Source organism: Myxocyprinus asiaticus, chromosome 1 (assembly GCF_019703515.2).
Source record: "Myxocyprinus asiaticus isolate MX2 ecotype Aquarium Trade chromosome 1, UBuf_Myxa_2, whole genome shotgun sequence".
Classification (NCBI taxonomy): domain Eukaryota; kingdom Metazoa; phylum Chordata; class Actinopteri; order Cypriniformes; family Catostomidae; genus Myxocyprinus; species Myxocyprinus asiaticus.
The window spans coordinates 37,401,358-37,426,247 of record NC_059344.1 but is presented as its reverse complement, the minus strand read 5'-3'; the positions used below and the strand labels follow the sequence as shown (position 1 = coordinate 37,426,247).

At 40.3% G+C, this 24,890-nt stretch overlaps 2 protein-coding genes across 2 annotated transcripts; one reads left to right on the top strand and one right to left on the bottom strand.

Annotated features, from left to right (window-relative positions):
* Positions 1-7,116: 7,116 nt before the first annotated feature.
* Positions 7,117-8,783, top strand: si:dkey-23n7.10 (SPRY domain-containing SOCS box protein 3). Its single transcript, XM_051698397.1, has 5 exons — positions 7,117-7,255; positions 7,498-7,640; positions 7,710-7,841; positions 8,017-8,207; positions 8,291-8,783. Exons 3-5 carry the CDS (start codon positions 7,775-7,777, stop codon positions 8,492-8,494), a joined length of 462 nt encoding a protein of 153 aa, XP_051554357.1. The 5' UTR covers positions 7,117-7,255; positions 7,498-7,640; positions 7,710-7,774; the 3' UTR covers positions 8,495-8,783.
* A 1,047-nt stretch (positions 8,784-9,830) lies between these two features.
* On the bottom strand, positions 9,831-24,038 carry LOC127440968 (rho GTPase-activating protein 1-like). Its single transcript, XM_051698096.1, has 14 exons — positions 23,957-24,038; positions 20,678-23,000; positions 20,346-20,490; positions 17,446-17,538; positions 17,232-17,319; positions 16,294-16,425; positions 16,113-16,199; positions 15,864-15,962; positions 15,630-15,740; positions 15,174-15,250; positions 14,950-15,027; positions 14,711-14,839; positions 14,425-14,528; positions 9,831-11,859 (listed from the first exon to the last, which is right to left on the bottom strand). The coding sequence occupies exons 2-14, from the start codon at positions 20,732-20,734 to the stop codon at positions 11,689-11,691; spliced, it is 1,371 nt and encodes a 456-aa protein (XP_051554056.1). The 5' UTR covers positions 20,735-23,000; positions 23,957-24,038; the 3' UTR covers positions 9,831-11,688.
* Positions 24,039-24,890: the final 852 nt, after the last annotated feature.

Sequence of the window (24,890 nt, the reverse complement as noted above, 5' to 3'; positions counted from 1 at the left end):
ATCAGGCTAAGTGGAATATTCCAAGGTTTTTTTGGTCTACACAAGTTCATTAACAGGTGAAAGTTAGCCAAACCTCTCGGACAGTTGTGTATGTTTTCACCATATACTCTGTTGCAAGTTACTGGTTAAGCTACATTGTTGCTAGTTCAGTTTGGTTTGAATTTGTGGAGAAATTTTTTTTTAACAGAATCGAGACTTCGTAAGGTAACACTGTCTTTCCAAACAGATCAGATTGCTGCACAGCCTGCACCGCCACCTGACGCTGCTTCCACAAGCACAGCACTCACTATAGTCCCCAATACACAGTGTTGATGATGATTATGATCTGGGCATTGACACTCGTATATAAAAAATTTAAATAAAAAATTATTTGACTGTTGACGTGTTTTCGCCCTATTTAGCAGCGTAAATCTAGCTAGCTTTTATATGTTTTCAAATTTAAAAGTTGATCAAAGCCTTGTTAAAACATGCAAAGGCAACTTTTAGTCTAATAATTTGGATAGAGTTAAATCAAGGTCAAGCTGATGGAGGAAAAGTGCATTAAGAAAAAGGGAGAGTGAGAAAGAAAAAAGCTATTGTAGTGGTATATACTGTATTGTAGTTCATAGTAGCCAGATTGTGTTTTTATAATGTGTTGTCAGACATGATTAACAACTCTGGAATATCTGGAAATAAAGCGAATCAACTGAGAGTAAAATTGTGAAGTCTTACTTGGATGCCATGTGTGTTGTTTATATAAGCGTTGCAGGAAAATTATATTGCTGTGGATAGAGCCTGCTTACTGACCGAGTCAAGTCAAGTCAAGTGGGTTTTTATTTTCATTCCTCTATATAGCTTATATACATAGGAACAAAATGTCATTACTCCAGGACCATGGTGTAACACAGAACAGTATGCAAGACTACATAAAGTGCAATACACAACAGAGTGCAGGACAATAAATACACAGAATAGAACAATAGATACATAGGACAATAAATACACAGGACAATAAATACACAGAACAGAACAATAGATACATAGGACAATAAATACACAGGGCAATAAATACACAGAAATGAGCTGTAGACTGTAAACTATTTTGTAGTATAGCAGAAATAAGTATAGCATAATTATATGTATATGTATATTTAGGTATAGCAAAAGTATAGCATAAATGAGTTTCATAATAATAAGTGACTGATGCAGCTTTGTAAAGTGCAGATGTGCAATGTTTTTGAGTCATACTGGGTTAGGTGACTAGGCAAGGTGAGCACTGGGAGGCAGCAGGGTGTTGAGTAATCTGACTGCCTCAGGGAAGAAACTGTTGCAGAGTCTGCTGGTGGTGGCACGGATGCTCCTGTACCTTCTGCCAGATGGCAAGAGAGTGAAGAGTCCATGAGAAGGGTGAGAGGAGTCATCACTAATACTGGTGGCTTTGCAGAAGCAGTGGTTGTTGTATGTGGTGTCGAAGGTGGGTAGAGAGACTCCGATGATATTTTCAGCTGTTCTCACAATTCGCTGTAGGGTCTTGCAGTCGGAGGCTGTGCAGTTCCCGTACCACACGGTGAGACAGCTGATCAGGACGCTCTCTATCATCTCTCTGTAGAAGATGGTGAGGATGGGAGGGGGGAGTTTGGCTCTCTTCAGTCTCCGAAGGAAGTGGAGGTGCTGCTGGATCTTCTTGGCTAGGCAGGTGGTGTTGAGAGTCCAGGAGAGGTCCTTCGTCATATACACCAAGAAACTTGGAGCTTTTGACTCTCCACAGTTGATCCATTGATGTTCAGTGGTGAGTGATCTGCTTGGGTCTTCCTGAAGTCAACAATCATCTCTTTAGTCTTATCAACATTAAGAGATAGATTGTTGTCTCTACAACATTCTGCGAGCTGGTTCACTTCCTCTCTGTACGCTGACTCGTTGCGGATGAGGTCCACAACTGTAGTTTCATCAGCAAACATGAGGATGTGATTTGAACTGTACTTTGCAGCACAGTCATGAGTCAGCAGAGTAAAGAGCAGTGGACTGAGCACACGGCCCTGGGGAGTGCCAGTGTTCAGTGTGGTGATGCTGCCGATCCTGACGGACTGGGGTCTCCCAGTCAAAAAGTCCAGAATCCAGTTGCAGAGGGAGGTGGTCAGACCCAGCAGGTTCTGCTTTGTTATCAGTTGTTGTGGGATGATTGTGTTGAATGCTGAACTGAAGTCTATGAACAGCATCCTTACGTAGTTGTCCTTTTTGTCCAGATGGGTCAGAGAAAAGTGGATGATAGCAGATTCTTTTTGCGTAGTTGCGCTTCACCTCTCTGATAGCTGGGACAGATTGGCCCTTGCTGTGCAGAGGGCTGCCTTGTCATCAGACCTGAAGGCAGTGTCTCGGGTTTTCAGCAGGGAGCACACTTCAGCAGTCATCCACCGTTTCTGGTTTCAAATCAAATCAAATCAAAATCACTTTTATTGTCACACAGTCATATACACAAGTGCAATGGTGTGTGAAATTCTTGGGTGCAGTTCCGATCAACAAAGCAGTTGTGACAGTGATGAGACATATACCAATTTACAATAACATCAAATTAACACAACACAATTTAAAGTCTAATATACACATAATTACACACAACACAATATACAAATAATAACATACACTGTACAGTATACAATACACACAATATAGATACACATTATTCAATAAAAAAAGTATATATAGTATATACATAGAATGTACAGTAGGCTGTAATTGTACTATACTGACATTCAGGCTGTCGGTTGCTAGTAAGTTGTTAAGAGAGAATATAATATAATAATAATATAATTTATGACAGTCCGGTGTGAGATATAAGAGTAAGAGTAATAAAGTGCAGTGCTGATGTATTTTGTTCGTGGGAGATCAAGAGTTCAAAAGTCTGATTGCTTGGGGGAAGAAGCTATCATGGAGTCGGCTGGTGCGGGTCCTGATGCTGCGATACCGCCTGCCTGATGGTAGCAGTGAGAAAAGCCCATGGCTCGGGTGGCTGGAGTCTCTGATGATCCTCCGAGCTTTTTTCACACACCGCCTGGTATATATGTCCTGGAGGGAGGGAAGCTCACCTCCGATGATGTGTCTGGCAGTTCGCACCACCCTTTACAGTGCTTTGCGGTTGTGGGCTGTGCTATTGCCGTACCAGGCGGAGATGCAGCCAGTCATGATGCTCTCTACAGTGCAGGTGTAGAACCGTGAGAGGATGTGGCAGTTCATTCCAAACTTCCTCAGCCGTCTCAGGAAGAAGAGGCGCTGATGAGCCTTCTTCACAATGACTTCAGTGTGGATGGACCATGTGAGTTCCTCAGTGATGTGGACACCCAGGAACTTGAAGCTGCTGACTCTCTCCACTGGTGCTCCATTGATGGTGATGGGACTGTGTTCTCTGTCTTTTCTTCTGAAGTCCACCACAAGCTCCTTTGTCTTACTGACGTTGAGGGAGAGGTTGTGCTCCTGACACCAGTGTGTCAGAGTGTGCACCTCCTCTCTGTAGGCTGTTTCATCATTGTCAGTGATCAGACCTACCACCGTCGTGTCATCAGCAAACTTAATGATGGCATTGGAGCTATGTGTTGCCACACAGTCATGTGTGTACAAGGAATACAAGAGTGGGCTGAGAACACAGCCCTGTGGGGCTCCATTGTTGAGGGTCAGTGATGAGGAGATGTTGCTGCCTATTCTAATCACCTGGTGTCTGCTTGACAGGAAGTCCAGGATCCAGCTGCACAGCAAGCTGTTTAAGCCCAGAGCCCGGAGTTTCTCATCTAGCTTGGAGGGCATTATGGTGTTGAATGCTGAGCTGTAGTCTACAAACAACATTCTCACATAAGTGTTCTTTTTTCCAGGTGGGAGAGAGCAGTGTGTATTGTAGATGCAATGGCATCATCAGTGGAGTGGTTGTTGCGGTAAGCAAACTGCAATGAGTCTAGAGAGAGAGGCAGCTCAGAGCAGATGTAATCTCTGATTAGTCTCTCAAAGCATTTGCTGATGATGGGGGTCAGAGCAACAGGACGCCAGTCATTTAAGCAAGTGATTTTTGATTGCTTTGGAATAGGCACAATGGTGGACGTTTCAAAGCATGTGGGGACTACAGACAAAGAGAGGGAAAGGCTGAAAATGTCCGTAAAAACACCAGCCAGCTGGTTCGCGCATGCTCTGATGACACGGCCCGGAATGCCGTCTGGGCCCGCGACTTTGCGGATATTCACCCGTCGGAAGGATCGGGTTACATCTGCTACAGAGACGGAGAGTGAACTAACCTCTGTAGCTTTGGCCGCGAGGGCTCTCTCCGCGAGGGTGGTGTTATTTCCTTCAAAACGAGCATAAAAAATATTTAGCTCATCCGGGAGAGAGGCAGCGGTGTTCATGGCAGAGTTTTTATTCCCTTTAAAGTCCGTGATGATGTTAATTCCCTGCCACATGCTTCTAGAGTTGGTGGTATTAAACTGTCCTTCAATCTTGTTCCTGTACTGGCGTTTTGCTGTTCTGATTTTTCGGAGGGCATAACTGGCTTGTTTATGCTTCTCCGCATTTCCGGAATTAAAAGCGGAGGTCCGCACATTAAGTGCCGCGCAAACATCGCTATTTATCCATGGCTTCTGGTTCGGATAGATCCGTGTTGTTCTGGTCGGAACGACATCCTCTACGCACTTTCTGATGAAACACATTACGCTATCAGCGTAAAGTTCGATGACATCATCAGAGGCGGACCGGAACATCTCCCAGTCCGTGTGATCAAAACAGTCTTGTAGCGTAGAGTCTGATTGGTCCGACCAGCACTGGATCGTTCTGAGGGTGGGTGCTTCCTGTTTCAGTTTCTGCCTGTAAGCGGGCAGAAGCAGAATGGAAGACTGGTCCGATTTGCCAAATGGTGGGCGGGGGGGATTTGTAGCCATCCCGGAAGGGAGAGTAGCAATGGTCCAAAACCCGGTCCCCTCGTGTGTTGAAACTAATGTGCTGGTGGTATTTTGGTGCGACTGATTTGAAACTGGCTTTATTAAAGTCCCTGGTCACAATGAACGCAGGTTTCCTGCTTGCTTATAATCCCATACAGTTCCTTGAGTGCCCGGTCTGTGTCGGCTTGTGGGGGGATGTACACAGCAGTGATAATGACCGCTGTGAATTCCCTCGGTAGCCAGAATGGTCGACACAGAAGCATGAGAGATTCCAGATCAGGAGAGCAGAAAGACTTGATAGAATGTACATTCCTCTGATCACACCAGGATTTGTTGTTCATAAAACATACACCACCACCTCTGCTTTTACCCGAGAGGTCTTTTGCTCTGTCCGCTCGGTGCACGGAGAACCCCGCGGGTTCAATGGCTGAGTCTGGAATCTCCGCAGACATCCAAGTTTCCATAAGGCAGATAATGCAGCAGTCCCTCGTCTCTTGTTGGAAAGAGATCCGCACTTTCAGCTTGCAGAGCTTGTTATCCAGAGACTGAACATTTGCCAGTAGAATACTGGGTAGCGGGGGTCGATTTGCGCGGCGTCTTACTCTGATGAGAACGCCGGCTCTGTTTCCCCTTTTCCTCCTGCATTTCCACGGCCGTGCAGCACAGAAAAAGGGCTCCGCTTGCATGTTTGTAAACAGCGGGTCGGCATTGAGGAATTTGAAGTCCGGTTTACGGTGTGTAATTGCTGAACCAATGTCCAAAAGTGTTTGTCTGTCATAGACAAGTTTACACGTGTGGTGATGATCTCGAAGGAAGTCACATCATGTATGCACTTCACTGATGCTGTGTATTCCTCCAAGTCTGTGGTGTTGTGGTATGTAGCAGCCTCTCTGAACATATTCCAGTCTGTGTGTTCAAAACAGTCCTGAAGTGCTGAGATGGCTCCCTCAGACCAGGTTCTCACCTGTTTCAGAACCGGTTTGGCACGTTTCAGGAGTGGTCTGTATGCTGGGATTAGCATAACAGAGATTTGGTCCGAGCAGCCGAGGTGGGGGCGGGGTGCAGCCTTGTAAGCACTGTGAATATTTGTGTAAACAAGGTCTAAAGTGTTTGTACCATGGGTTGCGAAATCAACATGCTGGTGGAATTTTGGCAGCACTGATTTCAGATTTGGTAAAAGTCCCCGGCGACAATGAAATATCCGTCTGGGTGCGCTGTCTGTAAGTTACTGATAGCCCCGTAGAGTTCACTTAGCGCTTCCCTTGCTTTAGCACCAGGTGGAATGTACACCGTGACAATGCGCATGGTGGTAAACTCTCTGGGTAGGTAGTATAGGTGGCACTTCACAGTCATAAACTCCACCAGTGACAAACAGTAGCTTGAGACCACAATAGCATTCCTACACCATTCGTTGTTTGTGTAAACACACAGACCACCGCCGTGAGTCTTACCAGACAGTGCTGCTATCCTGTCGGCGAGATGTGCGGTTAGCCCGGCTAACTGAATGGCTGCGTCCGGAGTGCTGTCGTTGAGCCACGTTTCCGTAAAATTGAGAACACAGAAGTCCCTAACTTCATATTGGGTAGTTAGCTGTAGTTTCAGTAAGTCCATTTTACTGTCGAGGGAGCGAAAATTGGAGAGGAGAATGGATGGTAGAGCAGGGCAGCTAGGGTTAGCCTTTTGTATACGGGAGTAATGTACACCGCCGTACAGTGCATGTAAACAGGAATGTTGTTTTCCTGCAGTAACCTGCTTTCTTGCAGTAACCTGCTTTCTTGCAGTAAGCTGCTTTCTGGTGTCCATGTAACCGTAGTCAGTGATATCTATCAGGGCGTAGGAATATTTTCTCCATACCATTCCATAAAAAAATAAAATAATAATAATAAAAAGGCTTACAGCACCTTTAAGAGTAAATCGACCTAAATGTGTGTCATTGCCCCATTCCTGTACTTTGCCTAGGGCCTCCAAATCACTAAATCCGCCCCTGCAATGGCGAAGGCGCTTCCCATGAATATTAATTAGGGTACGTGCCTAGAAGGTTACCAAGCAACGTCAGCATTTACCTAATTCCAATTCATATGATTTGTACTGCGGTCGCATTGCAAACGCCCACCTCCATATTAGGATAAATCCGGGCTGTCAGGCAGGGTTGTTTTGACAGCAGTTGCGCAATATCTTTCCATCGTCCAGCTGTTTGCCCAGCTGAAAAACATTTTGTAAACCTGTACAGTTGTACAGGCTGTACTGTTGACCCTGCTTAAAAAGCGAACCACGGTGGGATTTCAAGCGCCTGAAGAAAGAAAGAGAAAAAGGTTTTATGTTAATCTTTCCTTCCATTTTGGATTACGCAACTTCAAGTACATTTGGTAAGTCATGTATGCTTTCTTCAGAGTGTGCTCACCCGTCAGCTTGGGCTCCACACTCACAAAAGGCATGTTATAGATAGACAACTGTCGACATGTCACAATTTTCGGGTTAATGTCCTAACCTACATATACTCAAATAGCAGCAAACTATTAGTTCTTCGTGGCGTCGGCTCGTTGGAAAGCATTTCTTTTTGGTCATTTAAATCTTTCTGTTGTAGAGAGCAAATGTTACGGTCTTTTAGCAGTCACGCATGGGAGAGCTGGGAATGGGATCCGGACAGTAAATCTCCTGATGCTCAACTGTCTCCATGCCGACAGGCCGTCTACTTTCACATCGGCCCTCTGCTGGACAGTCAGGGCACTGCAGGGGTCAGAGGCACCAAAGGTGAGACCAGAACAAAGCAAATGCTACTACATTTCATTAGAACAGAATGACACAATCTTCTTTGTTAAGGTTTCACTCATGGTGAGCATTACTGGGAGATTGAGTTCCTTGAGCCTCCATACGGAAACTCTGTAATGGTAGGGGTTGGTACCCAAAATGCACTGCTGCACACAGGGGACAAAAGGTTTATCAACCTTATAGGTGAGTACAATTAGGGAAATGTCCCTCCCACATGTTGTTTGGGAGATACTTTGATGATTTAATACACTTTTCAAATCAAAAGTCCTTGAGGTCAATAATATCCTACCAAAGCAACTTGCAAGAAAGTGCAATCATTTTGTTATTGTTATGGTAGTCTTGTGTCTTGATTTTAAAGGCATGGACAGTCAGAGTTGGGGTCTATCATATAAAGGCTTCATCTGGCATAATGGGAGGAGTCGAAATTACACTGAGCCTTTTTACGAAAGAAATACAGTCATTGGGGTTCTGCTGGACTTGAGCGGTGGAACACTAACGTTTTACAGAAATAGTGTGAATCTCGGGGTGGCCTTCACCGACCTGGAGCAGGTATAACATGTACTGACTGGAATATTTCAAAAGTGCTTCTGGCAATATGCTAATGGCATTCAAGAAATGTGTGTTCTTCACAGGTCAGCAAGGCTTTGTATCCACTGGTGAGCTCTACTGCCCCTGAAACCGAGCTTCAGCTTGGTTTGCGAACCCAAAGGATTTTCTCTCTACAGGAACAATGCATAAACACCATCACACAGTGCCTCTTACCTCACAGACATGCACATGAATTACCATTGCCCACATCCCTGCTTTGTCAAATACACACACATGCACATACATAAGGGCTTTACCTGTTATTTACAACACACCATTTACACACCCACACTAAATAATATCCAAAGTCCGTCTGGGGACTGTATAGTGCAAGGAACCTTAGTTGTAGGGATTCAGATTTACCTCAAAAATTATTTTAATAAATGGATTGTATATTTTTAATACTTCCATTTTATCAAAACAAGCCAAAGTGACTTTTCAAGCACAAAAGCACATATAAATTATTTAAAAGCATAAATAATTCTGCATTTTTTTTTTTTTTTTTCGTTCCTGGGTAGTAGTAAGTGTTATTTCCTAATTGCTTATGCCTCAAAAGTATAGAAAATGGCTATTATTCCCCACAAACTTTGCTTTTGTGACCTGGACAGTGATATTTTGAAATGTACCTATTTCCAATGAGAAAACGGGCAAAATTGTGTCTTTTCGTTCACATAAATCAGAAAAAAACAACATATGAATCCAAATGAACGTGTATTTATACTAAAGTAATATTCAAAACCGTGCCGGTCCATAATGGTAACAAGTACCCGTCTCTTCCACTGGCTCATTTGGCGCACCTCAGAGTATTATAACAGCATCAAGACCTTGCTGGACACCTTAAGTATGATGAGTACGGCAGGGAGGTCATAGGAGACTTCAAAATGGTGGCATTCCTGATTGGTCTCCAAGGCGGTTTTACCAAGTTTCCCTGCTATCTTTGCCTTTGGGACAGCAGGGACACCAAGGCACACTACCACAGGCGGGACTGGCCACAGCGGACCGAGTTCTCTGTGGGGAGGAACAACGTCAAGTGGGAGCCACTGGTGGACCCCCGGAAGGTGCTGATGCCACCACTGCACATCAAATTGGGCCTTATGAAACAATTTGTCAGAGCTCTAGATAAGGAGTCGGCAGCCTTCAAGTACCTTCAAGACTTCTTCCCTAAACTGTCTGAGGCAAAGGTCAAAGTCGGTGTCTTCATCGGACCACAGATAAAGGAGGATATTGGATTCATATTTGTTTTGTTTTTTTCGGACTTCATGTGAACGAAAAGACACAAATTCGCCCATTTTCTCGTTGGAAATAGGTACATTTCAAAATATCACTGTCTTGATCACAAAAGCAAAGTTTGTGGGGAATAATAGCCATTTTCTGTACTTTTGAGGCATAAGCAATTAGGAAATAACACTTACTACCCAGGAACAAAAATTGTTACATAGTGTAATCTGTTTTGATGGGAACAAACGAAATAAAAAAAGCCAACAAATATCGCTGTCTACCCAACATTTGTCTTAAGAAAACTGTTCAGTGTTTTATTTGCTCCCCATCCTTGAAATCACAAACAAAAACACAATAGGAAACATGTTTCACAATCTCTAACAATTTATTACTCTGAATTCACCACAATGTACAAAAGTAAAGATTTCAAAAGTAAAAGAATACATTTTAACAGCCAAAATGGAAGAATAGAACCATCACAAAAGAATTATGCAAAGTTCCACCTGGAAACCAGAAATACGTGTCTACAGTACAGGTAAACAGGTAGGCATTTGGATACAGATACAACTAAATGGCACAAAGTTCACAGATCCAACCAGAGAAGGGGACATAAACAGTAAATATCATCGCCAATTCACTCCAGTAAGGCACACAGACACGTGGGTTTGAGGGAGCTTTGCTAAAACTATTTAAGCCACTGATCCACATGTCAATGCTCAGATGTATTGACATGGATAGGACGTTTACATGACACAGTAAACAGTTACAATTCAATAATCAAGGCATATGACACTTAAATCATTAGTGCTAAATAATTAGTACCCATGTCCTTGCTTTATGGTCCTTTTGGACTTTAGACCAATAAAATAACCATCCTTTATGTTTCATATCCATCTATCAAGAAATTACAGTGAATGGGGAACTGCACGTACAGAGCCCTAAGATAAAACTGAAATGTCGCTGTACTTATTATGTACACAGACACCAGTAATAACTCATTTAACACTATGATACATTTTCTCATAGATAAAACACCAGTAAATTGACTAAGAGGACAAAATGATATCTGGTTTGGGCTTTTGTTTCAAAATAAGCCCATGTACAATGGTACTGTCCCTGACAGACAGTACATCTTTTAGTTACAAATAAAATGCATCACATAAACATTGTAACCATATAATATTTGGCCAAAATAAATAAGTCTGGGGTAGAATTGTACAACAGCATTACTAAAAACACACACACACACAAAACTTTAATACATACAAAGAGAAGGGGGATTGTTGGCAGATATTTGTATATATACTGCATTAATAAGGAAGCATTTCAAGATTTGAAATGCTTTAAGGATTTGATTGAAGAAGAAGAAATGGCAGATTGCTTCTTATGATCAGTGCAAGCATTATGCTTCAGAAACATCTGAGAGACATAAGAACATTTGTGGTGACACTATGCTTGCCATACAGCATCTGGCCTATTCCTGGAACCACTGAGACAAAAAAAAGATATGCTGTGGAGGTGATGAGAGATAGCGATAAAATTATAGTAATAGTAATATTAAACAGGATATGATAATATAAATGAATAACAACTGAAAGCTCTTTAAGACAATACATACCATCATGTACTTTATGTAAGAGGACATAAACAGTGTCCTCTTAAATAAATGTTTAAAACAAGTTTGAGTAGTAGTGCTTTATCCATAGCTTGTGCGTGCCATGGCTTACAAATAAGAAGACGTGCATTTTCTCTTACATTGCTCAAACTTTTACCCCTTGAAAGACCAACTGAAATTAATTCACACTGGTCCAACAGCTGAATATCTACCACAATGTAAGCCCCAAAAATGAACATAAAACAGCAACCTGTATTCATTGTTGTTTCATTGATTTAGGTCTCTGATAACAGACCTGATAAAATTCTTGTCTGTCCAGTACCGTAATGACTGACAGTAGCTACATGATTTCTGCAGGATAGAAAATAAACTGATTGTCAGAATTTGATCACAGCCTAAATCTTTGTGAAAGCTGTGAGGTCTGTCCACTTCAACCAAATAAGCACTTCAACCAGCCCTATTATTCTTCCTGCATAGCTTCAACCAGTTGATGTACTCATGCATTTGGCAACACTGAGAATGACACTAGGGATGGGACACAGCAACAGGAGCGAATTTATGGAATGGGGAGGGTCAATCACGGGAGTGTAATCAATGTTCTGCTACTGCTCACTGGGTAAAGACCTCCTGATGTAGGTCAAGCAGGATGCGGGTGAAGTTGTTGATTGGTCCGATTGCGCTAAGTGTCATGGCAGCATCTTGCCCCCACAGCAAGTTTGGCCCAAACACCACAGCCAGGTTAGCATTGGTCATCTTATTGACTTCACTCTCAGCAGACACCTGCACATCAATATGAATAAATATCAAAGACCAAAGTGCTTGATTAATATCTATATTAGGTTTAAAAGTAGTTTCTTCTTTGACAAAATTCTGAAGGGAAAAGGTAAGAACCCTATTTATAGTTATATATCATCCATAAGGGTAAGTAAGGGAAAATGTACAGTCCAGACCAATACAGTCCCAACAGGGGGATCAGGACCCCCACGCAGAGTGGAGAGGTCTTGTATAAGTTATTTTTGCGATAACCAGCTGACTGTACATTATCACACTTAATACACGCCTATTTAACAACTAAAAAATATAACTTGAAATATTGAATTGCATAAAAAAAATTATGTGGAAAGAAAGAGACCGCAGAGTCTCCAGAAACATTGAATTCAACCTCGATTATTTAGAATTATACCATGGTCTATTAATAATAAAATATATAAAACTATTCTGATTGGCTGGAATGTGTGCGTTAAAATAGTTTAATGCATAGGTAGTTCCAGTCAGTTTTAATATCCCTTCTATATTAATGCGCCCTCCGTAACGACACATTGTGAGATTTTATGCCTCTGTTCAAACTACCTCTGGATGTGATTATAGTATATCAAGTCTGATGAGTCTCAGAGCCGGGATTAACAGACACATCACAAAACACAGCATCATCAAGTCATGCAATAATCTTTAAATCAACAGTGAAGTGCTACAGGAAAAGAGACACCAGTGTTCATCAGCCTCGTATTACCGAGTTCGACCTGGAGATAATTAGAAATGCACCTGTTTTTGCCCGTTAAACAACAAGGCTTTTAAGGGAAGTATGGCTTGGCATTCAGCTATGTTTTGCATGGAGGGGGAGAGAAGGAAATTGGGATCTATTAAGGTGTCTTTCACTCTCCGGCAAGATGGTTTAAAATGTAATATGATAAACATAATTTAATATTGCCACGCTGCTTAGCGTGGCTGCTTACACCCGCTAGAGGCCAACGCTCGATCACGTATCGCTGAATGAAGCTCTGATTGGAGACTGTTTTATAAAAAGCAGCCTTTTCCGGTTTAGTAATTATGCAAGGTCATATCATGGTTTCATCCTTAATTCAATCAATCATGCATCTTTAAATGGATAGTTCATGCAAAAATGAAAATTCTGTCAGTATTTACTCACCCTCATGCCATCCCAGATGTGTATGACTTACTTTCTTCAGCAGAACACAAACAAATATTGTTTGAAGAATATTTCAGCTCTGTCGGGCCACACAATGCAAGTGAATTGTGGCCAGGCCTTTGAAGCTCCAAAAAGGAGATAAAATCAGCATAAAGGTAATCCACACAACTCCAATAATTTAATCAATGTCTTCTGAAGCAATCCAGTCGGTTTTGGGTGAGAACAGACCAATATATAACTCCTTTTTCACTGTGCATCTTGCCATTGCAGTCTCTAGGCACGATCATGATTTCAAGCTTGATTACACTTCCTAGTTCTTGACGCATGCACAGAGCACTTCATGGTGCTAAAGGAAGTTTATCAAGCATGAGATAATGATATCCAAGGAGACTGCTGTCAAGATGTACAGTGAAAAAGAAGTTACATGTTTTGGTCTGTTCTCACCCAAAACCAACTGTATCACTTCAGAAGACATGGATTTAACCACTGGAGTTTAATGGATTATGTTTATGCTGACTTTATCTCCTTTTTGGAGTTTCAAAAGTCTGGCCATCATTCACATGCATTGAATGGACCTACAGCACTGAAATATTCTTCTAAAAATCTTCCTTAGTTTTCGCAGAAGACAGAAAGTCATACAAATCTGGGATGGCATGAATGTGAGTAAATGATGAGAGAATTTTCATTTTCGGTTGAACTAACTCTTTAATGGATACCATACAATGTCTCAAAGGTGAAAGTTTGCAGGTATCAGAGTGTTTTGGATAGTTTTCCCCTCATCATGTACAGCAAGTACCACTTTTACAACTGTCACAGTAGCAACGCCGTTTTTTCCTCAATTTGAAAATGACAAAAAAATAAATTTGAATATTGCATATTCTTAGGAGTGCCAACTCGTCTACATTCTGTGGCTTGTATTAATTCTGGATTGTGCATTTAAATACACAGAGTGTGTGGTCTCCAAAAAGCTTGTGTCCATTTTTCCAATTATTCATGAAGCTTTTTTATTCATTCAAATAAATGTGATATCACACGACTTCATCTCTGTCTAATTTAGAATGGGCAGAACTCTAGATTTAACGACCCGTAGATAAATGTATCCGTTATTGTTATTCTTCCACTCGAAATTTGTGCTGCAAAAATTCATGCCAGCAGTAACCAATTAATGCTGCAAGTGATAATGGTATAAGCGGGACAATCCACAGCTAGTTGTGCGTTAAACAATTTGAATGCATGCATCAGGTGGTTCTTCGCCTCCATGTTGTGCATTAAAATCATTTAAGGCAAACCCAGCTGTCAATTATCCCTTACATAACTGAGCGCTCAATGTCACAATTAACCAATAAAAGTTAAGTATTCCATGAAATAACTAGCAATGTTACTAAATGAGAATGAAGGATTACTCAGATTAGCATTACCTGAACAAGGAACCGTATGAGGAAGCGCAGTGATGCATAGTTCTCCTCAGGAAGTGACAGCAACATGTTCCGAATGGTTTCTGCCTGAGTCTCACTGTCAACATCTGATAACATAATGCACAAAAAATGCAGTCTGTGTGTGGGTGTATTCTCATAGTTGCTAAAAAACTATGGTTGTAAGCAGGTGCAGAGTAAGTATAAAGACACTTGTGTGCATGCTTTCTGGAACTGCTGGTATTTAGAAGAGGAATGTGAATGTGATGTGTGTGTGAGTGTGTGTTCTCACTGTGGAAATTGACAATGTCATTGTAGAGCTGGTAGGTGAGCAGCGGCTCTGGCAGTTCTCTGAGGAATGTCTTCAAGATCACAGCTGCCAAGTGGACATCTTCCATCTGAGGGAAACTCACTGCCTCACCTACACACACACACACACACACACACAGTTACCGCACTTGAAGGACTGAAACCGATCATTCTTATGATCAAGGGAATGTGTAAGGGTATGTGACATGCATATCCACATACCTGAGTTATATTTCAGCTTTACATCCTTAACCATAGAAACATTGGCAGAGCGCCTGAATATCCCCTCTGTCTGTAGACCTGAGAAGAGGAGAACAAATTCAAACTCAAAAACAGGTATGAGCCAACCAGATCTTTTCAAAAAAAATTTTTTAAATGTATTTCATTATATCTTTTAATGTAATTCTAGCTGAAATTAACAAAAGAGAAATTCATGAGGGGCCTACCATGCTCCTGCAGGAATCCAATGGTGTCACGCATCACTAGAGGAATTCCCTCTGAATCTGCAGCCCTATGTCTCAATCTGATATACACACACACAAAAAAAAAAAAAAAAGATTTGCTAGACCCACATATCAGTAACCAAAGCTCCTTCATAAAATATGGACCTCTTAAAGCCGACTATAAAAATGACTTTATATAAAAAAGCATTTTATCCATTTAATTAAGATGGTCATTTTTAATTACAACAACTATAAAGTTGATGCATTGTGATGTTAGAACTGTTGCACAATGTTGTGCTAAACTAGCATCTAACTTTAAAGCTCATTCACCAGGTTTGCAGGTATTAAGGTCACGGTAAACAAAACTGTCAGGCCTAACCTGGGAATGAAGGTACTCCATGCTTTTAGACAGTAACTATAACTGTGTGAGATGTGTGGAAATGGGTTAAAGAAATTTACGTTGACAGCGGGACTCCAAACTGCTGGAAAGGGAGGGGAGGACTACGGGGAGGAGAGATTGGTCCAGGGACAACAGATGGCTTCAGAGACAGACAGATCTTATCATCATACCTGCAGAAAGAGCCGCTTGAATGTATCACATAGTACATTTTTCTGGCCTAAGACAGGACCGTGTGATTTGATCACATAAAGACACACATTTGAATGTATATGTTTGTATAGTTAATTTCTTACTCTCTGACTCTGTTGGGAATCACCAGCTGATCACACTTCACAATCTCCTCCAGCTCACTCAAGTAATTTATGTAATTTATTTTACGGCCAAACTTAAAGCTGTCAACAGAACATAAGCACATAAGAGTGACCAGTACCGGGTCTTCAGTACAATATGCATCAGAGTACAGATCACATTGATTCTACAGTATAAAACAGGCTGAGTTTTGAGTATGTAAGATACAGGGTCCAGTACAGGGAGCGACTTACCTGATTATGGGTTTGAAGAGAATAAGGATGGTTCTGATCAACATTGTGGGATGGACTATGTAGAGCGCCTTGATATTTTTCTTATACCTGCAACAATCAAAGCAATACTGAAGCTTAATGAGATTTGTTCTTGTCTACTGATGATAAATAAATGGTCCTCACTAACAACAGCATAACTCACTTCCTGTCAAACTCCCGGTAGGCATCTCGAAGCCAGCTGAGAGAGGGCTTGTTCTCATTGGTCAGACCATGATGGAAGTAGATGAGTGTATAATCACTCTCCACATACTTATCAAGAGTCTGCTTCAAATACCTGAACACAATTATCAATGGATTAACACAAATGAGTGCTCTTTACACTATCATCAAACTAAAAAAAACAAAAAAACAAATCTGAACTGGAACCCAGAGTTCACATCAGACAACATCGTTTAAGTAGAGCAGAAAGAAATCGGCAATCATTTTTATATGTATGGACCAACTTTCAACCACAAAAACATTTGATGTCATTTATATATTCCAGAGAATGTGAAATGTATTCTTGATTTCATTCACCTTAAGTTTTTGTATTTTTTCTATTTAGACCTATACTTGGGCTGCACAATTATGACAAAAATTGTCGCTTATTTCCCTTAATATTGTAATCAGGATTATTTTAATTAATATAATTTACATTAAAATTTTAGCATTTTAACCTAATCTTAAACGGCACATATTTGAACAAAGACACTGACAATAACAGAAAATCGACATGAATACCATATGCCCAGAAAAACAGAAAATGTCAACAGCTCTATTTTGGCAATATTTTCTAACCTTAATTCTACATTATGTATTATCTCATCCTGGGAATGACTTCTCTCTTTGAAAAATCACAACCAATACTTTCCCTGCGCTTGACATTGACCTTCATTTCATCTCATTGTTTACATTGTCTCATGTTCATCTTATCGATGTATGACACCCTGGACAAATAGTAACCAATGTCAACCATGTACATTCAGGAAAAAGGCTAAGTGGAACCACGAAAAAGTCAAATAGCTGATTTGCTGTGTTAGGACCAGCTTAAAACATCTTCATCTAAACCATAGGTAACCAAGTAAAAACTATAATTCCTACATGAGTAGTTTATGGTGATCCAGCTGATGTTGGGGGGGCATGCGACAAGCGTTAAAAACAATGACCTTCCGACCATAGTTATCATCACCTATAATGAAAGCAAGCAAGAGACAGCAAAGAGAGAGAGAGAGAGAGAGAGAGAGAGAGAGTTTGACTGCTTTAAATTTAGAATAAATGCTAGCTGGTGATTCTTATGCATTTAACAATGTTTCACCTGCAACCTCCACGATCTGATGTCTTGCAATGTCATAGAAGGGGTCATCCCAGGGCAGGTGTGAGGTGCCACCAAGACTTTTAATGTCTGAAGCTGCAGGAAAGAATACAAAATTATTTTATTATTTCATAGTTTTGAGGACTCTTGAAAGGATGTCAAGATCTTATTTGAATGTAAAAAGCGATACAGTATGTCTGAATGCGTCATATAAATCAAAAGCAAAGCTTAGAAGGACATCAGACTGTAAGGTCTGATATATTAAAGTCAGGTACGATACAATGTGATGGATTATATAATACACATGTACACATATCCATAGATTTACCGGTCAAAACGATATACCAGAAAAACTGTGTCAACCAGTATGAATTTTCACATTTTTTTCGAACGTAGTTATGTAAAATTCTGCTGCATGGTAGTAAATTACTTTGCATTCAGAAAGAAATCAAGGAAGAGCCCGCTGAACAAAAGCTCCATCACTGACCCTCCGCTAAGCCCCGCTCCCATTATTTACTGTTGCTGACACTGTCAACTTTCCTACCTTTGCCTGTTCTGCTGCAAACAGGTGATTACATCACACTGAGCAAATTACCTCAGGAATATTTAAATGATGACTTTGTTTCTTTTGCAAACACAGACAAAGATTTTTAGAAGAATATTTCAGCTCTGTAGGTCCATTCAATGCATGTGAATGATGGCCAGAACTTTGAAGCTCCAAAAAGCAGATCAAGTCAGCATAAACAATCCATCAAACTCCAGTGGATAAATCAATGTCTTCTGAAGTGATACAGTTGGTATGGAGTGAGAACAGACCAAAATGTAACTCCTTTTTCATCTTGAGCAGTCTCCTTAGATATCATGATTTCAAGCTTGACTGCACTTCCTATAGTGCCATCTAGCGCTCTATGCATGCATCAAGCACTCGTAAGTGTAATCGGGCTTGAAATCATGATCGGCCTTAAGACTGCAATGGCAAAATGTACAGTGAAAAAGGAGTAATATTTTGGTCTGCTCAAAACCGACTGGATCGCTTCAGAAGACATTGATTAAACAACTGGAGTCTTATGGATTACCTTTATGCTGACTTTATCTCCTTTTTGGAGCTTCAAAGTTCTGGCCACCATTCATTTGCATTGTATGTACCTAAAGAGCAGAAATATTCTTCTAAAAATCTTCAATTGTGTACTGCAGAAATAAGAAAGTCATATACATCAGGGATGGCATGAGGATGAGTAAATGAGAGAATTTTAATGTTTGGGTGAACTTTACCTTTAAAAAAACACCAGTATCAACCGTGCATTTAAATATAGTATGAAGTTGTCATTTTTTTTACAGTGGCTTCCCTAACTGTGTGATATGTCTTATGATTATTAAACTGCAAAAGGATGCAATTAAATGATACAAATAAATAGTCTGCATGTGCTGTGCACTTTTGAATGAATGCGTGAATCTGTTCATACACTGAAAACACAGCATGTGTGTGTGTGTGTGTGGAAGACAGGGCAGAGCAGACATTCACTGCATGCAGCACATGCAGACTATACAGTTGAAGACTGAAGTTTACATACACCTTAGCAAAATACATTTAAACTCCATTTTTCACAATTCCTGACATTTAATCATAGAAAACATTCCCTGTCTTAGGTCAGTTAGGATCACTACTTATTTTAAGAATGTGAAATGTCTGAATAATAAGAGAGAATTATTTATTTCAGCTTATTTCTTTCATCACAAATTTTTTTTCTGAGATCTTGGCTGATTTCTTTTGATTTTCCCATGATGTCAAGCAAAGAGGCACCGAGTTTGAAGGTAGGCCTTAAAATACATCCACAGGAACACCTCCAACTGACTCCAATTAGCCTATCAGAAGCTAATTGGCTAATTGCCTAAAGGCTATGACATCATTTTCCAAGCTGCTTAAAGGCACAGTTAACTTAGCATATGTAAATTCTGACCCACTGGAATTGTGATATAGTCAATTAAAAGTGAAACAATCTGTCTGTAAACAATTGTTGGAAACATTACTCATGTCATGCACACAGCAGATGTCCTAAATGATTGCCAAAATTATAGTTTGCTAATATGAAATCTATGGAGTGGTTAAAAAAGTTTGAATGACTTCAACCTAAGTGTATGTAAACTTCTGCTTTCAACTATATGAATTTAATTAAATCAAAGCCTTTTGCTGGTTTAATAATCACACTAAAAAAAAAAAATCTAAATATATTTTTACTGGACAATGTTTTAAATCAAAGAGAAATTTCATAATTTTTTTCCAGATGTTTCTGAATCACTTTTCCATAAAAATGTGTGTGTGTGATGATGATATATATTGTTATAATATAATCCAAAAATTAAAAGAATACTGTGATATAGATTTTTGCTTATATCACCCACCCCTACGTAACGTATCACCAAACACGCCTGCTATAGAGTGATGGGAGAGGAATAGAGGAAACGTTGATGTCAGCTTCTTGGATCTCTCTCATTCTACTGTAGCAAAGCCTCTGGGCTTCACTGGCTTGTTCAGATGATGAATCAATTATTTTGGACTTTACACACGCACATTCAGTCAAAGTCATTCTCTGTAATTGTGTTTCAGAGTGTCTTGTGGTGTATGCCTGTGTTGTATGTGTGCGTGTTTATTTATGCCTTTCTGTACTTTCTGTTCTTAAATAGACCATGACAATTATCTCAACTGTAAACTTTCTGCCTCACTTGCTTCTAAATATAAACAGCATATGATTGGTATTTGTGATTATGTTATAGCTCTTGGGAAATACTTCCTTTTGTGAGCACAGCTCAAATATCTTTCTGATGAGCACAATTCTGTGAAATGCAACTAAATAAAAAATAAAAATACTGTCTAACACACACACTTCCCACCCTTGGGCACTTACCAGATTTGCTCAGGCTAAAAGGGTCATCAGGGGGCCACTGTTTGTCCTGTACCAGTTTGAGCTGGTCCAGAGCAGCGCTAGGAGAGTCATCCCCTCCAAGATCATCGTGCAGGTCCACCAGCAAGTCAGAGGACATGATGGTCCTCTAAGACACCACAATTTACACAAACAACTGTCAGACACAGAAAGGCATGGTAAAATACAAACTACACAAGAAATTTTTTTAAGGATGTGTCAGTTTCCATATAAAGTGACTTCTCTCACAATGACAAATAATAAGCAGTTTGCCTGGGTTTGTTTTGTAACACAGATTTGCAATTTATGAAACCAACCTGAGAAGACCATTTGAAACGAGCACCTTCCATAAGACAGTCAGTGCAAACTGACATAACACATCAGTATTAGAGACAGGCCAATATCTTCTTTTTTTCCTTTTCTTCAGAAAATACTGTTTAATACATTGTCACTTGCAGATTTCTAAAATGTATATATATATATATATATATATATATATATATATATATCACACACACACACACACACACACACACACACACACACACACACACAATTTTAAAGTGTCGTCAGTTCAGCCTCAATCAAGAGCTTTTTACTATGGCTATCCAGAAGGGCAGCTGAGGGGGGAAAAAAGAGCTTGCTTTTGTGCTTTCCTGCAAAACTCAAAACAAACTGGAATTTTCACATTCAATGCCATTGTATTCAATTCAGAATTCAGTGACATTGAATCAGTTTGGTGAGTCCGTTAAATAAGCAAATCAGATTTAAAAAAAAAAAAAAAAAAAAAACCCACATGCTTAAAACAACTGTTCACTTCTCAATCATACATCACTACCTGTACTTCCATGTGCCCTCTAAATGACCAGAATCACTGCTTTATTAAAAAACAAAAATTACAAAAAGGCACTTACGATGGAAGTGAATGGGGCCAGTCCATAAATGTTAAAATACACACCGTTTCAGAAGTATAGCCACAAGAGGTAAACATTATACATGTTAACATGATTTTATTGTGATAGTATCACGCACTTACCTTATCTGTGTAATGTTATGTCCAATATTAGGCTACAACTTGGAAACCATAGAATCCTGGTATTGGATATTACTTTAGACGGGTAAGGTTAGTAAGCCATGTTATCATACTAAATTTATGTTAACCTGTCTTAAGGATATTTCGTCAGTAACAAGGACCAGTCAGAATCTCAGGATCTAATTATGATCACATTATCTTTTTAGCAATAGCCTTGCTTTTAATGTTGTGTCTGAAGGGTCAAGCTGCATGGTCTTAAAATAAATAATCTGACTGTGATGCTCTTTAATTTTTTTAATCATGTGCAATTATAAATGTGACATATTCAAAATTCTGTGTGTTTAGCCTGAAGGCTTCAAGTGCAGGCATCAGTCGGGTTCAGACATTTATCTGCTGTGACAGTCCCCCGCTTTGCAGCCTGCGTGGTAATGTGGCCGGCCAGCCGTATACTGACAAGACATCTCAGTTTTACCCTTTGTGAATCCTACTTTTATCCTCAGTCCTAGCAGAACCAGCCTAACACTTACCAAAATTGCCAGAAGCAGCCTTCATTCTGCTTTGACAACCACACCCATATCCCTTATGTGCAATAACAGTGAGAACAAAATTATCTTCATGTGACGAAACCCTAGGTTATTAATCTGCAAATCACTCTGATTAAAGAACACGGTGCAACCTTATCTTTGTTTTCAGCCTTGCCACAAGCACTGACCAATGTCATCGAAATCATGCAGACTCTAGAGAACCTCTACTCACTCTTAAAGCTGAAGTGTGTAATTTCTGCACCAAACGGAATTGCAAAAATAAACATTGTTTTCAGATACGTATACACCCTCTGTTTGCAAATGGTCGAACAATCAGATAGTCCTGTCCATTGGTTAGGATGTTCAAACAAACAGAGCAATGTTTGAAAGTGCTACAGTGTTTACACTTTTTGCAGAAATCAACCTACAAATGGTTCACATAATAGTTGTCTTTGTGTGAAAGTATTTTTACATAAAAACAAATTACACATCATCAGCTTAAAGTAGCTAGTAAGACTTTGTTTGGTGCCAACACTTATTCATACTCCGCCTTTAGTACTGACTAAACAGCACCAGTCCAAATTTGGTTTCATTTTGCTCTATAGTCCCTTCTAATTCATTACCAATTCTACAAAATCATCAGCAAAAACAATGCTTCTCATTCTCAGTTATATCTTTGATTCTGTTATAGCTCTAGCTTTTCTAAGCAAGTTTGCACTTCTAATGTTAGTGCCACCTGAGGGTGAATCAAGAGTGTTGAAGCATATTTCTTTTATAAGTCACTTTGGATAAAAATGTATAAATAATACTATTAAAATTAATGAAGTATAATAAAGAAGAGAATTGGAAGATTTGTTCTGTTCATTTGGTTTCTAGTATTGCCCTCCAACATGGTTCAGATAGCAGATTGTGTGGTGTCTAGAGCTCAGCAACACTCTCATGTGATTCCAGTAATCTCTCTGCAGTGTCGCCATCTGCACATAGATTCAGAGGAGAGAAAACACAACAAATGATCTCCCCTCTTCTCAAATGATTGCTTCCAGCAACACTACTGCCGTGATAAATATGGAGCTGGTGCACCTCCTGCGTTTATAATGAAAAACACACAAGGTAGAGACAACATTTACTATGCCATGAAAAATTACTACGGGAAATAAAATACAAACAATGTCGGAATTAGCTATCTGTGACATGTCAGTGCAAGGCTTCTGTCAGACACATAACCGGTCATGCCAACACACAAACAAACAGTCATTCACAGCGTACCCTGCACAAACCTTCAGCTTTTAACAGTGCCGGTGTTGTATCGAATTTTGCTCCCCGTCGGAATCTGTTTCCCCCTAGCCCCAATAGGGTATGGGGTTATAGTTAGGGTAGGTAGGTAGGGTAGTATAGGGTATTGTAGGTTAGGGTAGTGTATGTTAAGGTTAGGGTAGGTAGTGTAGTGTAGTGTAGGTAGGATAGGGAAGGTTTGTGCATGGGAACACATTCTGACAGCGGAGAATATTATCTGTTCCCCCCATACAGATCTGCTGGGGGGAAACATATCCCGACGGTGAGACAGAGATCGACACAACACCTGACATAAAATGTGAAACATATTTAGTGTTTCTTTTTCATCGCTTCTTGTACTAAGAAGTCTAATACACTCCCTGCTGTTTGTCTCGGCTCTGGGCAGACTGTGTCAGATTCCACTACGTTTCTAAGGCAACGCGACATCTGTACTTATTGAAACCCTTGTGTTTACCAAGCAAGAGGCGAACAGAGTAGACATTCACATTTGTAATAAATGTGATTTAAGACGCAACAGTGTTAAGTCTCAGTGATAGATAGCGTTAAAGATGCTGCACAGAAGGTTAGCTGTGTTCAGTCGACAGCCTGCTAAGCTAACTAGCTGCATACATGTTTCAGCTTGACTTGAAACAGGAAAATCTAACTAACGTTTTCCTACCGCATGACTGGAGGCTTGTGTGGGTGAGAGAAATCGTTGCGCAGAACCCAGCTAGTTTTTATTAAGTCAAATAACGAAACGGGTTTACCTAATTTTCAGCGCTCCCTGTTGATGTCTTCACAACTCTGCCAATCTTGCTAATTTAATGCGCTGCTTCCGGTTTGAGGTCCATGTTTTCAGAAGCAGCAGAAATCAGCCGTTGGACGCGTGACCACGCCCCCAAACGACTGCGCGTCTCTTGCACTATTAAAGAGATACAGGTGCATCTCAATAAATTAGAATGTCGTGGAAAAGTTCATTTATTTCAGTAATTCAACTCAAATTGTGAAACTCGTGTATTAAATAAATTCAATGCACACAGACTGAAGTAGTTTAAGTCTTTGGTTCTTTAATTGTGATGATTTTCGCTCACATTTAACAAAAACCCACCAATTCACTATCTCAAAAAATTAGAATACATCATAAGACAAATTAAAAAAAAAAAACATTTAGTGAATTGTTGGCCTTCTGGAAAGTATGTTCATTTACTGTATATGTACTCAATACTTGGTAGGGGCTCCTTTTGCTTTAATTACTGCTTCAATTCGGCGTGGCATGGAGGTGATCAGTTTGTGGCACTGCTGAGGTGGTATGGAAGCCCAGGTTTCTTTGATAGTGGCCTTCAGCTTATCTGCATTTTTTGGTCTCTCGTTTCTCATTTTCCTCTTGACAATACCCCATAGATTCTCTATGGGGTTCAGGTCTGGTGAGTTTGCTGGCCAGTCAAGCACACCAACACCATGGTCATTTAACCAACTTTTGGTGCTTTTGGCAGTGTGGGCAGGTGCCAAATCCTGCTGGAAAATGAAATCAGCATCTTTAAAAAGCTGGTCAGCAGAAGGAAGCATGAAGTGCTCCAAAATGTCTTGGTAAACGGGTGCAGTGACTTTGGTTTTCAAAAAACACAATGGACCAACACCAGCAGATGACATTGCACCCCAAATCATCACAGACTGTGGAAACTTAACAATGGACTTCAAGCA

What these genes read in the sequence shown, in the direction of transcription:
- si:dkey-23n7.10 (XM_051698397.1), top strand. Translation starts at nt 7,775, where the DNA reads ATGGTAGGGGTTGGTACCCAAAATGCACTGCTGCACACAGGGGACAAA. An exon ending in AAGGTTTATCAACCTTATAG is followed by an intron (nt 7,842 to 8,016) that starts GTGAGTACAATT and finishes TTGATTTTAAAG; the next exon opens with GCATGGACAGTCAGAGTTGG. An exon ending in CCTTCACCGACCTGGAGCAG is followed by an intron (nt 8,208 to 8,290) that starts GTATAACATGTA and finishes TGTTCTTCACAG; the next exon opens with GTCAGCAAGGCTTTGTATCC.
- LOC127440968 (XM_051698096.1), bottom strand. Translation starts at nt 20,734, where the DNA reads ATGTCAGTTTGCACTGACTGTCTTATGGAAGGTGCTCGTTTCAAATGG. An exon ending in TACCGGGAGTTTGACAGGAA is followed by an intron (nt 16,200 to 16,293) that starts GTGAGTTATGCT and finishes TGATTGTTGCAG; the next exon opens with GTATAAGAAAAATATCAAGG. An exon ending in AAAGCTGAAATATAACTCAG is followed by an intron (nt 14,840 to 14,949) that starts GTATGTGGATAT and finishes GTGTGTGTGTAG; the next exon opens with GTGAGGCAGTGAGTTTCCCT.